The sequence below is a fragment of the Rhinichthys klamathensis genome, unplaced genomic scaffold (assembly GCF_029890125.1).
Source record: "Rhinichthys klamathensis goyatoka isolate OS25496 unplaced genomic scaffold, OSU_Roscu_1.1 h1tg000333l_1, whole genome shotgun sequence".
Classification (NCBI taxonomy): domain Eukaryota; kingdom Metazoa; phylum Chordata; class Actinopteri; order Cypriniformes; family Leuciscidae; genus Rhinichthys; species Rhinichthys klamathensis.
Genome location: NW_026606848.1, coordinates 252905 through 268099, shown reverse-complemented (window position 1 = coordinate 268099; position 15195 = coordinate 252905). Strand labels below are relative to the sequence as shown.

General features: G+C 39.6%; 2 protein-coding genes and 1 long non-coding RNA gene across 11 annotated transcripts in view; 2 read left to right on the top strand and 1 right to left on the bottom strand.

Moving 5' to 3' along the window:
• The first annotated feature begins 497 nt into the window (after nt 1–497).
• On the top strand, nt 498–5948 carry zgc:193811 (uncharacterized protein LOC559801 homolog). Its single transcript, XM_056272284.1, has 5 exons — nt 498–650; nt 2458–2637; nt 2830–2946; nt 3964–4052; nt 5462–5948. The coding sequence occupies exons 1-5, from the start codon at nt 561–563 to the stop codon at nt 5814–5816; spliced, it is 831 nt and encodes a 276-aa protein (XP_056128259.1). The 5' UTR covers nt 498–560; the 3' UTR covers nt 5817–5948.
• A 359-nt stretch (nt 5949–6307) lies between these two features.
• LOC130106238 (uncharacterized) lies at nt 6308–11079 on the bottom strand. The gene is made up of 3 exons (XR_008809700.1): nt 10962–11079; nt 10620–10766; nt 6308–6344 (listed from the first exon to the last, which is right to left on the bottom strand). It is a non-coding gene; the product is annotated as an uncharacterized LOC130106238 (long non-coding RNA).
• Nucleotides 7291–15195, top strand: part of kcnc3a (potassium voltage-gated channel, Shaw-related subfamily, member 3a) — a 68670-nt gene continuing 60765 nt past the window's right edge. For 8 of the 9 annotated variants that reach the window (XR_008809698.1, XR_008809699.1, XM_056272254.1 and 5 more), the window contains exons 1-2: nt 8052–8174; nt 13281–13965. Coding sequence is in view for 7 of the 9 variants with exons in the window: in XM_056272254.1 (XP_056128229.1) it covers nt 8113–8174; nt 13281–13965 (747 nt within the window). In the remaining 2 variants the exon portion in view is untranslated. Of the gene's footprint in view, nt 7558–8051; nt 8175–13280; nt 13966–15195 lie in introns of those variants that run through there. The other variant, XM_056272252.1, reaches the window with a different exon arrangement.

The window sequence follows — 15195 nt, the reverse complement described above, 5'->3', positions numbered from 1 at the left end:
AAAAAAAATGTAATCGGAATGGTCACAAAAAGAATTTCTTTCTTTTGATTTTGAGGTGAAATTTGACTGGCACAGAACTTGTTTAAATAGATTTTATTAAATTCACATCTAATGTTGTGAACCTCCCGAATGTTAACCGCTGTCTGTCAAAAAAGGAAGAAAAACCAAATGAAAATATATATTTTAAAATCTTCTCATCGTAGTATAATAGTGACAGAAATAACTGTAATTTTTTTCTAAAGTTTTAATTTAATTTTTTACTTTATTTTATCGTTTAAGCATTTTAACTATGGGTTAATGTTTCTTCAAAAATGAAGCTCATAGATCGAGGACTATTTTACCGTTTATTCCTCGCGCAATAATTTATCTGACCGCTAAAGGACGCGCGTTCGTTTCCATAGCAGCAGATAAACTAAACAGACTCCGTTCCTATGGATGGATTATCTGTGACTAAACACATCAAGGGTCTTTTCAGTAATATGCCACTTGTCTAATTTTCGACGGATAGGAGTTCCTGCATCTATTTGATTGTTTATTTTCAGTTTTGTGGAGTAAATCAAATGGATAACCACAGACGAAAGTTCCAAACTAGCACAACCATTGGACATATGTATTTGCAGCCTTCTCCGTTTTATTTAAAAACGTGCAAGGTAGGGTCACCACCTGTCGATTTATTAAGATATACAAAATTATAGTAACCAAAGTTAGCTACAGCAGTTGTTGTTACTGTTAAGCTGGCAGCTTGCTATTTTAGCAACTAAGTTAGGCTAACGTTAAGTTGTTACTTTGACCAAAAACGAAACTGAACCAAATAACGTTAACAAAGAATTTCGTCTGTTTACACGCCTATATTAACTATTTTTACATTTACAAAACAATAATTGTAGAATAAGAATTAAGTTACACTTTGTCAGAAACTATTCGCATGGGATTTTGTTGTTGTTGTTGTTGTTGTTAATTAGAGCTTCGATACCATGTGTACTGACTGTAAAGGTACTGAACATGAAAGACCTGAAAAAACAAGATGTGTTACTAACAAATATACCTTCAAGCCACTGGCGTAGCCACGGGTGTGCCGGTGCCACCCACAGTGGCAGCTGGCACACCTAAAAATAGTCCAGAATAATTTTTTAAGTCTTGATATAAAGAAAAAAAATCTAAACTTGACCTATTGTTATTTACTTACAATTTGTTAATTTAAAATGTAATTAAATGTTTTAATTGTTATCGTTAAAAAAATCTGCCGACATTTGGACTGCCAACCAATCCGCAAACAGCCTCTGACTGTCTTACGGTAACACGGTTGCGCTGTTGAGGCTCGTGCCTCATGAGAAATGGAAACAAATGAGCCCAGATCACACAAAGAAACTTAATGAACATGCACAGCGGTAAAAATTCATGTGGAGTTCTTATATTTATAACATATGATATGATACAGTTAAGCAACATCACACAACCACAAGTGCAATACCATCACGATTGAAAATGTACCACTGATTTCATATGATATGACAGTTTAATAAACAAATTAATATTAAGTCACTTACATTTTAGACAAAATATTGACTGTTTTTTGTTGTATTTGAGCAGCGAAAATAGTTCCAAACAAAGATCACAGCAGAACTACAGCACATCTCACCAGAACACATAACCGCATTACTGAATCATGATTCAGCGTTTTGAATGAATCGGTTGAGTCAAAGATTCAATGACCCATTAAACAAATGCCTCATTCTTAAACAATTCAGCGTTTTGAAAGAATCGTTTGAATAAATGGCTCAACGACTCACTAAGTAAGACGGCGATCTGCCGCCACCTATTGGTGGTTTAGTTTTGTGTTTAAAAGTATCATTCTTTCCAATATTTCATATTTGTATATTCAAAAAACATTTAAAACAATCTCATAACATTATTTAATGCCATGGTAATTTTTCACTGTAAATTATTTAATTTGATTGGTAGCAGCCAGTGTCTTATTATTTTAATTTAATTTATTGATCAAATTTAAGAATTTAAAATGAAAGATGAAGCATAGGCTATATTTAAAACGATTAAGGAAAAATGCTCTTTATAAAGGTTAAAATATCATAAATATGCAGATTTAAATATGTCAAAGTTGACTCAACACTGATGAGAATATTGCTTTATTATTGCATTTTTAGTAATTTTTTTACTTGGACAAGTGACCGATTTACTTGTTCGAAGGACAAGCACATGAAGAGGCTTTATGTCGAGCCCTGAGTTATATTTTATATAGTATTATGGTTATTTGGCGCTGAGTAGCCTATAGTTTTACACATCAGCCCAGTCTATTCTGTAAAGTTAGAGATAGGCAAAGTCTGGGTTTATTGCACATTAATCTGACAATAAATGTGGCACACCCAGTTTTTCTTATGCACACCCAGAGACTCTTTTCTGGCTACCCTAGTGCTTCAAGCATCTTCTTGTCACTGCCAGAATGCCCCTCTTCCTCCAGTCCTCCAGCGTCAGAAAAGAGTGCCGTCCTCTGCTCACTTCTCTCTCACCTCACACACTGAGCATGACCGAAAGCCACTAAATGGACCTCTGTACAATGAAATCCACTCTAAAGCCCCTCCGCACTGGACCACACACTTCCTCGATGAGCTGGCCCAGAGGGTGAGATCTGTGTGTGTGTGTGTGTGTGTGTGTGTGTGTGTGTGTGTGTGTGTGTGTGTGTGTGTGTGTGTGTGTGTGTGTGTGTGTGTGTGTGTGTGTGTGTGTGTAAAAGATAGTTTTTCTTTGGAGAATGTCCTTTTTGTTTTTGGAACTGTATATACACTTTTGTCATTTATGTTTGATCCTCCGCAGCTCAGAGACCATCCAACGGTGCGAGTGGTCTCTAACCCCATCAGTGAAATGCAGGACCAGTACAGAGGTCAATTAGCCGCATGTGCACCTCTTGGTGAACACTATAGCAAGATACAGGTGAGATGAAGATGATCATTATAGGCCCAGGTGAAGTTTGCACTTGTCCATCCCTTTCTTTAAAAAAAGTTAAAATCTGGGTCACAGTGAAGCACTTACAATGGAAGTGATTTCTGTCAATCCTATAGCATATATAGCATATGCTGTAAACAATATGCATCATAACATGATGTTAGTGTGAAAACATTAACAATCACTTAATAACTTTTCTGTGTAAAGTTGTTTCCAATTTTACAACTTCATCAGCATGAGTGCAAAGGCTAAAATGACTTAGAGCTTTACAGCTTAAATAATGCACAAGATTTAACAGAAAATTTATTATTTTAGTTATTTTATAAAATTTAGAAGCATTTCTGTTTTAATACCTCCAAAAATGTCCCCATTCAATTGCATTGTAAGTGTGCCACTGGAATCTTTTTTTTTTTTTGGTAATCAGTATTAAGCTACAAATGCTGTCAAGTGAGCTTAAAGGGATAGTTCGCCAAAAAAAGTGAATGTTCTCTCTCTCTCAAGTTTTTCCAAACCTGTATGACTTTCTTTCTTATGCAAAACACAAAAAAAAGATATTTAGGAACCTTGGTAACCAGTTTTGGTGATCTTTGATTTCCATTGTATGGAGAATTCTGAGACATTTTTCGAAATATCTTCTTTTGTGTCCCACTGAAGAGAGAGAGTCATACAGGTTTGAAACAACATAAAGGAGAGTCAAAAATGACAAAACGTGGATTATTGAGTGAACTTTCCCTTTAATTTATATCAACCCCAGAATATTCCTTTAACTGTGCTCTATAAGTGGGCTTAAGGAGCTTTTTTGGAGAGTGGAGAATAGAAATGTATTTTAAAAATGGTGTGGACGAGGGAATTTCAAACATCAATATTAAAAAATGCTAATTCATGTAAAGTATCTTAATGGATGACTCTCACAGCTATGAGGATTCAGGAGCACTCCGGCTGTTTTATCTGCACCTGAGCTTCTGGGCTGATGAAATGACTCACACTTCTCTTGATTTTACTCAGGCACTGTACCGACAGCTGGAAACGGCTCAGGCGTTCATGCAAGAACCAGCCCGTAGCACAACCAAAGCAGACTTCAAGCACTTTCACAGGTAACTCTCCACCCCTAGAGGGCAGTGTGAATGCACTGGTGGATTAAATGCTAATTCCAAGATCTGAGGTCAGCAGTGGTGGCTTCTCAAAAGTGATGATTGAGATCAAAAGGTTTACCGATCAGATTCAATCCCAGGATGTAAGTGGAGGATAATGTACTAATTTAGTAATCAGCTTTCTGGATACCATTAGAGCGAAGCATCCATCCCAAGAACATCACTTCAGGGGGTGATGTAAATCTGTGATCTGGCCCGTAGTGAATCATGCAGTTAAAGCTGCAACTGGTTCTTGACTTTTGAACGTGTACCACAGAGCTGCACACAAGATATCTCACATTGCTATGATTAGTTAGAATTACAGTGCACATAATACACTTTTAGTTATCTAACTGACCAAATAATGTCTTCAAACATGGTCAAACCTTCAGGGTCAGATCTGATCACAACACAGTTTTTTAGGTGACTTAACGAAATAGTTCACCTAAAAAGTAAAATTCTGTCTTTATTTACTCACCCCCATTTCATTCCAAACTTGTATGACTTTTAATCTTCTGTAGAACACACACATTTTTTAAATTTTAATAGTTTTTAAAAGTTGTCTTAGCATTTGTTTTTGTCTGTACAATGTTGTTTTGGACCCCATTTATCTTCATTGTATGAACGAAGACTGTTGAAACATTCTTCAAAAGTTCTGCAATGTGTTACACAAAGTCATACAAATTTGAAACAATATGAGGGTGAGTAAATGATGACAGACCTTTCATTTTTGAGTGAATGATCCCATTAATAATCATTAGGCTTAAGGTTAATCCAACATTGAATATGGCACATCAGATGGATGCTTTATTTTTCATGTTGGCTTGCTGCAGGCAGATTGAAATGATTTAGTGAACCATAGCTCATCTCACCTTCTGGCTTGGCCTCCTGAACCCTGTCAGCTCTTGATTGGTGGGCTGCACTCAAGGTCACAAACACACATTGACACTAATTCACACACCTCTTCACATTTGTGCATCTTTTTTTTAAACTGGTACATCTGCTTTGCTGACTTCATAACTAAGAACAAATTGTTTTAAGAGCGCTTAAAGCTTTGTGTGTTTTAGCTTATTTTTTATCGAGAAAGCAGTGTCATATATGGCATATATACTAAGATGTTTCCTATGCTAAGAATGAAGAGCTTTAGTCTCAGAGGACCCACAATCTCCCAAATGTGTTTCTATTGACAAAGTAACATATGGACTACTAAGTGAATGGTCAGCATAGAGATAAGGCAAGAAGATAATGGACCTCAAAGCACTAGTGCGTGCATGCAATGTATTAATACTCTTCTGTGTGCCCTGTGCCTCCTCTTTACCCACTAAATCATTTTCTCCTTCTTTTTCTTAGTCATTGATAATCCTCTTTTTCAGGTCAGATTTGTCTCCTCGCTCCGTCCTGGATGCAGCTACCTTTAATGGAAAACTTACCAAGAGCGGGGCTCACAGCCGACTTCCTGCTCACAAAGCTCCATCCACTTTATCATGTCAACCCCGGCTGCCTCGCCCACCTCTCCCTTTGCCCCACAGGGGCAAAAGCAGTCTGTATATGGACAGTTTTATGGTACCTGTGCCTCCCTCAACATCACAAGCTGCTGACATTGCACAAAGCGGGGTGAAATGGGAAGAAGATGGTGGTAGAGGCCTGTTACTGGACATTTTAGGTGTTCCTAAAATGTATAGTACTGAGAATCAGACATATGGAAGAAATAGGATGTCAGTGGTATAAGAAAAAAGTTTGATTTTCAGTTTTGCTGTAATTGATCTGAACTTAAACAAAAAATGGTTTCATCAATATTGCTTAATTTCTGTTCTTTTCCTGCGTCACTCAGAGGGTCTGTAATAAATGGAGAACAAAACATGTTAGAAGTGATTGGTGGAAACATTATTGATTTATTGATCTGGAGTGTGTGCCTTTTGTGGCTATGTTTTCTTTATCCTTAAAGGGATCGTTCACTCAAAAATGAACATTCAAGATTACAGGAAGTATGCTAAAAAAGAATCCTAGAGAAAAAAGACGGAAGACCATGGGGAGGCAGACATTTCACTGAGGAGGCATCTGGCTGCACATCTAGACAACCCAAGAGGGCTGCACTACCACTCTCACAAAGAGAGCCGAAAACATAACAGAGAGGGTGGTAATGGGAAAAATATAGAGAATTTGGAAGAAGATTGCAATTTAGTCCAAATTTTGTCCCACCCAGTTTCTTCCAACCTGCACTTGCGACATCTCACTCTCCTCCCCCAGCTCTGCCTCCTGCAATGTGCCAGAGAGAGAGAGGGAGAGACTGATTTAAGGCCATATATGGAAGCTAGATTTATAAAAATTAAGGAACAGGTGAAGGCAAAGATTACGAAGTGGAGGAGGCTAGATTTATCTTTTAGAGAACTATTAAAATCAGATAAATGGGCTAAGGGACAGTTATGGCCATTAATAAAATATCAGAATAAACATTATTAACCATGTCTAGACACATTTGACCTCTTATTGTCCTCACGTACTATATTTTAATTAGAATATTATACAATCTAGCCTACAATTTTTAATGCAATAAAGCTCAATTTCAGAAGTTTCCAAATGTTGGTGTCCCTTCAGGATATAATTTTGTTTCCCAATATCTACCTCCTTTTGCCCAGCTTACATTATTAAATTTTCTTGGATGTTGAATCAGTTTAAGCAGAATTCTGAGACCTGGCCTGGTGCTTGTCCTAAGTGGTGTAGCTTTGTTGTCTCTTTCACAGAGACACAAACTGTGTGTATGTGTGGAACTCCCATAAGAAGGAGACACAAATCTGTATGGAGTGACTGGAGATCAGGGCTACAGATTTACACTGGTAATTTACAAGCCCAGGAAAAACACACTGACCGTATATACTATAATTTTTGTGTAGTATTTCAAATAAATGCACTTTAAAAGTGAATTTTAAGCTCCAAGTATTGATCCTTCAATTTATGTGATCTATGAGTTCAAGTCTATCTATCTATTTATCTATCGTAAACTTAATCGTTCGTTTAATTTTATAATTCTATATGAAGTGGGTATTGGAATGTGTTCGTTTTTTAAGGGCTAAAAAAAATCGTGTAAAAACGTGACACTGGACGAAATGCTGGAGATAGCGGCAGGTTTGATTCTTGGCGTGTATATGGTTAAATAGCACAGGGTGGGGTTTGGGGAGGGGGCACCAGCTGCCACCTTTCCCTTTAAAGAGCTGAAGGGAGGGAACACCACAGAGGGATCCCATGTCACCTTTAGATTAAGGACTAAATTGCATGGAAATACAGATTTACAAAACCAAAAGATCGACAGTGAAAGAAGGGAGGGAAAAACGGACGGGAGAGATAAAGGGAGACAGACAGCTTCAGGAATAACATTTCTAGTCGTGCTGCTTGTTCGCCATAAATAAATTCACACAGACCTCTCAGTCTGCAACCTGGTTACGGTCTTTTTGACCCTGGACAACGGGAGCAGGTGAAGATACGGAAGAAAGGATGCTAAAACTGAGAAGAAAGGGATAGACTGTTAATGGAGTGAGTGCATGAAGATTAAAGAAACAGAGAGAGGTGTTTCCCCGCTGCTCGTTTCGCTTGGATGGATAGACTGTTTCGTTTAGGGAATAAAAGTAGCCTAATTGGTTAACACGAGCTTTGGTAAATCATAGAAATGCTTATTTATCAGGGCGAAAATTATATAATAGACCTGTAACACCCATGCATATAACGGGAGTAATTTATTTGAGGTGCAAGGGTAGCAGAGGTCAAACATAGGCGATATATATAATAAATATATAGATGTTAAGAAAACTAGTCTTTTATATCACTTAAGGAACTGGGCGACTACGCAGTATAGCTCGTTTTGAACTGGCAGTTCTTACATTATTCATAACTGTTGCCATTTTATAGAAAACGAAATCTTATGTTTAAGTATTCTGCACAGTCATTCGGACCCCACGCCAGATCGAGGATCCCTCCATTCAGTCAGAAAACACAAAATTTCACGTAGCGTTTTTGTGCAGTTTGTGTGTTCATGTGCGTGTGTTCAGTAACACGCACACTGCACGCACGCGAACAGAGCCTGACCCAAAGCGAGTGAGTATGTAATATAGGTGTTTGTGCTGTGTCTGTGTCGTGACTCGTGATCTTGTGTTCAAGTGACAAAAGTATTTCTGTCTGTGTGCCCGGCCGGTGTACCCATGCAAAGACCAGGCCTGCCAACCCTCTGCCAGTCAACGGACTCAACAAGTAGCCTAGTCAGGTTTACTTTGTTTTCCTCTTATAAACCAATTCTGCGAATTATGGAATGATTTGGTTACCATAAAAGTCACTTCGAGTTCGCGAATAGAATTCCCGTTAGCCTGAGTAGGTATCCATGGCGAATCAATCCATGATAGCCCATTTATTAGGCCTACTTGTCACATAATCATATATTTACACAATTATTAATATTTCACGACGACCTTTAGTTATTTACTTTTTTTATGTTTATTATTTTACAGTTAGCTAAGGTGCTGACAGGAAAAAGTAGGCTCCATGAAAGTCACTCAATGATTCGCACACTGACTTAAACCCCTTAATTTTTTTAAAGGTAGGCCTATTTCTGGTATGTTACATTTTGAGTTGTCAGTCCACAAATATATGGACGTTTCATGTCCCACAATGATTGTGTCTGATTTTATTCCCCACATTGCCATGTCACATGTCACCGTGTCTATCAAAGCTGTATTGGCTTGATGCAGGTGTCTTTTCACTATGTTAGCATAAATGTCAAATCTCCTTTATACCTGTATACACACTCTTTTCTTATCCTCTGAAGCAGATCCCTAATTCTGTTTTATTTTAAAGAGAGTCAGGTATATGCCCGACGTATGTTAGATAACTCAGTGTTCTCATTCCAGCCACTGCATAAGCAGCTTGTGTGACAATACTCAGTCAAAAGTATATTTTGGCTGTGGATGGAACTCTTTTCATCCTCCCATAATACTCTAACAATGATTCTCAACTGGAGGGTCCCCAAAAAATGGTTCTGATAAAGTTGTAGATAATAACAATGCTAAATACAGTTAAGAATAGCTAAATCAGCTGTTAAAATGGAGGATGAAACATTTCCCCTTGTTTTTTGTTCTTGACATTTTTGACTGTGCTTCTAATTCTACTTTATAGTATGATATTAACATATGTTCATTGTTTGGTAATAGGGACATTATCTTGAAGCAGTTGAGAACGACCAGTTTAAGCAACACCAACTTGTTTTCGTCTTCCTCTACACTTTCTCATGCCAGTTAAACTTTTTCTGTTTATTCCTCTCAGTCTCTGGTCCCTCCCCTTCTCCCTCCCTCCTTCACCCACTCACGTCCTATTGGCAGGACCTTATTTCAAATCATTTACTCTTCCTCCTGCTGATGCCTTTCCATGATTTCGCATCCTCACTAATATACCCCTTCCTGTCAGTGTGACCCTTACCGATCACCTGAGATGACCTTCTCTGTCCTCCGTCTGGTTTTCAATTCCTTTTTTTTTTTTGGTCACCCTACTCCATTCTTTCCCACCTCTAAGAATAGTTTCCATCAAGTTCATGTGTGATTTGGCTTAACACAATTATATCCCATCTCTCTCCGGCTTCATTCCCTGAGTACTTAATAGGGGACTATAAAGGGATGGTAATTAACCAGAGAGGGCACTTTTATTAATTAGGTTTTAACGAGAGCTAGAGCTGGGGTGGGGTGGGGTGGGGGGGGGCTTATAACTATCTTAAGAACACTGTTAGTGTTAGATATGGGAATATAGTCATGTAGCCTACGTCTCAATTCTGTCACTGTAAGATGAGTCTTCTAAGCTCCTTTCTGTATCTCTTTCTCTTGGCTGAAAAAGAGTGGGCCTTTTGAAAAGGACTTCTGTTCTCAGCAGTCAGAGTGGAGTGATTATATAGTTTCAAAGCAGAGGTCAAAGTCTGACTGATGACCTTCTGAGGATATATCGTATTATGCATGTCTGCCAATGCTGTGTAGTTTGTCTTTGCACAGCACAAATTCATTTTAAGCTAATTAATTGTGCTGTGACATGGCTTTTTTTTTTGCGAATGTCTCTATGTTTGTGTACGCAAGCGTCCTTGCTCTGTTAATTTATTTTCTTTTAGTGGTATTCCACAGGAGACGTCGATATGAGCAACTCGGCTAAGAGTAGCTTAGTGCACACAAATGAGAGAGAGAGAGAGAGAGAGAGAGAGAGAGAGAGAGAGAGAGAGAGAGAGAGAGAGAGAGAGAGAGAGAGAGAGAGAGAGAGAGAGAGAGAGAGAGAGAGAGAGAGAGAGAGAGAGAGAGAGAGAGAGAGAGAGGGGAAGGGATTGCAAAAAGCCTCAACAATCACTGGGCTCAAGCAGCAGGTTGAGGCTGAGAGATAATACCTGCTTGGTTTGTATAAATCAGCAATTATATTACATTTAAGTGATTTCTGTTACTTAAAAGAGTGTATGGGCTAAAAAGGGACACAACCCTGTATGCAATGCATCGACATATGGTTTGCATAAGGCATCCATACCTCAGTCGGGGAAAAAGCTTGAAGAGGAGGGGGTACTGCAGTATTTTGTGCTGTGCAGTTCCCCGATGAAGCCTCTAGGTGGCCTTTGAGCACCGCTGAGCTTCAACTGCAGTGGGATAGCAAGTAGAAATATCCAAAGAACCAACACTGCACCAGACAGAGAGAAAGAGAGTTAGAGTGAAGGTATAATGCAGACGCAGTACAGCATACTGTAAGACAGAAGAACAGTAGCGTAGATATGGGTCAGATCTACTTCCTTCACATAATAGTGCATGTATGTATCACTTCTCTTTGACAATTGTTTCTCTAAATTGAATAATTTATGAATGGAGCCTCATTTACCTTTACTGCAGTCATTCCTTCACATTCCCCTCAGTGGCCGTAACCTGTTCTCTCCGTTTTTCCTCTCTCCTCGCTCTCTGTCGATAGAGTGCTGTTGTCTTTTATAGGCGTATCTGTCCTTACATCCAACCCCCATCCCAATGGACACACTATATACTTCCCCCTTATCCAGGCACACACTTAACAATGATTTCCCTTTTATGGGGGCCTTTTTTTACTTTGTTAGTACAACTTTTTTCCCCACCTAGTTTCCTCTCAGTTTCAGGGTTTCCTATTCATCTTTTTTTTTTTTTTTTTACTCATTTGTGTTCCTTATAATTATTTACTTTACCACCATAAGCTTGTTATATCTAAATACCTTACAAATACTCCATTGGTTTAGCCGATGTTGAATGTTGGGCTGCTCAGGCAAACATAGTGTTTTGATAGTGCAGCAGAGCCAAAGTGTTTACACTTTTGAGGATTTAGTTATATATAATTAAATACTATACTTTGTAACAGCATCTATAACGCCTGCACAGTTGTGTTGATTTTTTTTATTTTTTATTATTACTTTATTTTTACATTATTATTGGTGATATTTATTTTAGTATGTTTTTTGTTTAAGACACTTCCTTGGATGTCTGGTATAATTTTTTTTTTAATTGCTCAACTTTTAACTATATTTCCAGTGCTTATACAGCCCTTAGCTTTAAATGATTAACTGAAACTCATACGCTGTCCATGGTGCTGAATGTAGAAACCAACCTAACTATCTTCAACTAGAGAAGCAGCGAATCAATTTACCTTGTTTCGTATGATTCAGCCTCTCTCCTTCCTACGGTTCTCACTCTCCTGTGATCTATGTTGTTTTAACAGTTAATCACAGGGGGACATAAGGGAAAGCAAGGGAAACAGTGAGCTGAGCAGAGTGGATAAGAGTGGATAAGTAATGAGTGAAGACAGTTTGACAGATATGTATGGAGCAGCCATGCAGCACAGCCAAACAACAGGCACACAGATATACGAGAGTTATTGTGAAAGCCGGAAAAGACAGCACAGCAAAACATGGGAGGAGGACATTTGTCTGTGAAATCTGACCCTTGTACACTGTTTTGCTAGCCAATCAAAAAAATTGCTTTGTGTAGTAACTTCTAAATTATCTTGTTTTATTCCATTTAAAAATCTGGTTTAACATGGCTGAATTTGACTACATTATGGTTACACTAACAAAAGTCATTTTTAAAGTTTAAATCAGGTACAAATAGATCCAATGGCACGTTACCACTTTTTTACAGTGTTTGATAATCCCAAGAGGAAAAGATAATAGCTTCCCTGCTCCATATTTCCAAAATGGGACATTTTGATTGGAAAAAGAGCGGCAGTACTCACTTGTTTCACCATACGGCTAAGAAGTAAAAATTCCTTCTCAGTGTAATGCCATGAAAATATGAATGCATGTTTGTGCATATCTAACCCTTTTTAATAGAATATTGTAATTTCGAAGATTGCATCCTCAAACAATTATGACTGCAACAAAGGTTAATACTGTACACTGACTGTACTGGTCTGCATAACATTAGTACTGCCCAAAGAGAGAAAGCGAAGGATAGTGTAAGAGTTAATGCTCTGCAGTCTTTTCTCCCTATTTTGTGTAGCTCAGCAAATAATCGTTCTGCCTTTAGCTTTTCTCCCTCTTCCTCCCACCCTTCTTCTCGCTCTCATTCTCTTCCTCTCCCTCTTTCTATTGGATACACTGAGAGCATGGTGTGAGGAGGGGGGTGGCTGTGAAACATTCAGTCATTTTCATCTCCCTTCCCTGTAATTGAGCAGAGTGTTTTAGTGAATTGAGGGACATGAGAGCTGAGTGATGGTAAAAGATGGAAATTGAGAGATGGGTGGGCATTTCAAAAGAGGAGGGGTCTCGTTCCTGTTTATTATGTGAAACTCACTCCTTCATTCGAATGCTTATCCCATTTACCTGCATCAACATTCATCTAATTTTGTATGTTTCCCAGGGTCATCACTAAAATTACACAATGTTTATGGACGGGTCCTTTCTTTTTCAGGCCCAATTAGTATAGGCTATACCATAAAAGACCGTAGTGGGCCCCCTCATGATGTCCCAAACAGCCTTAGGCTATATTTGCACTTTCTCCAGAATTTTAATAGGAATTTGACCATTGCAATTGCATTGTACCACCTATACAGAGCACATTCGCGACTGGTGCAAGAACTAATGATATGATGAGTTAAAAGCAGGTTACTTTTACCATCTTGATGATGTATAAAAGTATGAGCATCACTAATTTTCTTTTCTCTTCTTCTCTCCCACCGCAGGCTCCTCCTCCCCCCCTCCCCTCTCGGTTCTCTCTCCTCCTCTCCCTCCCCCTGCTCCTCTATGCTCAGTTCGGTGTGTGTCTCCTCTTTCAAAGGGCGCAAGGGTGGGAACAAGTCGTCCAACAAAGCATGTTACAGCGCAGACATGACTTGTCCTTCAGACAGCGAGAAAATAGTGATAAACTGCGGGGGGGTTCGGCACGAGACGTACCGCAGCACACTGAAGACGCTGCCTGGGACCCGCTTGTCCTGGCTCACGGAGCCAGATGCGTTCAGTAACTTTGACTATGACCCCAAATCCGACGAGTTTTTCTTTGACCGTCACCCTGCCACCTTTGCTTTCATCCTCAACTATTACCGCACTGGGAAGTTGCATTGTCCCAACGATGTCTGCGGTCCTCTCTTCGAGGAGGAGCTCGCGTTCTGGGGTATCGATGAGACGGACGTGGAGGCTTGCTGCTGGATGAACTACCGACAGCATCGGGACGCAGAGGAAGCGCTGGACAGCTTCGAGACGCCCGAGCCGGACCTGCCAGAGGACGACCCGGCGCTAACGGGCGGTGCGGACGGGGACTTGAAGAGGTTGTGTCTACAGGAGGATGGTCGCAACACCAGCAGGTGGAGTATCTGGCGACCCCGCATGTGGGCGCTGTTTGAGGACCCCTACTCCTCGAAATACGCCAGGGTGAGTTTACTGAGTTAGTGTATCGGCATCTTTCGAAATCTACTTTATTGTTTAACCTGTCTGTATGAGATTTTGAGCGCGCTTCACGTGAACTTCTTGTAGTATGTCCCTGTGTGAGTGTACATTGAATCAAGCTAGTTTGCAACAATCGGAATAGTCCACTGTCGTAACTTACTTGGCATGAGCTGATAAGTTGTAAACCTCTGGGAAGTTTGCTAGCTAAGTTTGGAGAGAAAATGACTTTGGGTCGTTATGTGGAGTCTTTCTCTGTCACTCTCTCTGAAAATGCAGCATTTTGTCTCGCTGTAACGCTCTCAGCATGCGCAGTGGGCTCCTCGGCACCTTTTTAAAACTTACCTTTTTGGTTCGGCTGTTCGTGTAAATTATGAAATGTTGAAAAATAAATGTGTTAATGGTTTGAAGAACGTTGTTATCCAGTTTGATTTCATACTCCGCTTCCAAGAATACTTTACTTTATTCTGGTTGGTCAGTCGCTGCATGCAGCCATCAAATATTTCTGAATAATTATGAGTGGCAACGCTGTAAAACTGACTGGTTTCCTTCATAGATGTGGTCGTAGGCTATTCAGTTCTCTCCGCAGTCGCTACAAGCTAATAAAACATTTTCCTCCCAAATCAATATTTAATGTCCATTTATTTATAAGTATGCGTGTAGCAAGCCAAATAATCCACAGCCAGACGGTCATTATCGCAAAAACAAACCCCTTAATTAATATACACGCATTCAGATCACACTCGCCAGTCATTGCGCATGCGCAAAGAGTATGCACATTTCGCTGTTGTCCATACTGCAGAACGGCACCTGGCAGACCCCTACGATATTGAACGCCAGGACATTTACCCTGAGGTGTACATCATTTAGTTTTGGCTATGAGCATTGCATTGCCTCGCAGATCTCGAAAGTTAGAAAAACGTTTCAGCAAAGCAGGAACAAGTGAGAAAACGCGCAATTGCTCATGACTGAATGAGTAGGCTACGTCTAATTCAGTTCCATTGGTCGTGAATCAGTGTGTGCATGAAATCGGACACTGGTGAGGACCCTAACTCACTATGCATTGGGACACTGATGGCTCTATTTCATGGCAACAGGACTGTATCTGGGGTATCTGGGGCTCTGGTGCAGGTTGTTGCTGTGGGTCCCCCTCGGTTGAAATCACAGGGCCTTCCTAAGGCCGGGGGCCCTGGCAATGTCCTTGTTGTACACCATCCT

Coding starts and splice junctions, on each gene's coding strand:
- zgc:193811 (XM_056272284.1), top strand. CDS start 561: ATGGATAACCACAGACGAAAGTTCCAAACTAGCACAACCATTGGACAT. Junction 651..2,457: donor TTTATTTAAAAACGTGCAAG/GTAGGGTCACCA, acceptor TGTCACTGCCAG/AATGCCCCTCTTCCTCCAGT. Junction 2,638..2,829: donor TCGATGAGCTGGCCCAGAGG/GTGAGATCTGTG, acceptor GATCCTCCGCAG/CTCAGAGACCATCCAACGGT.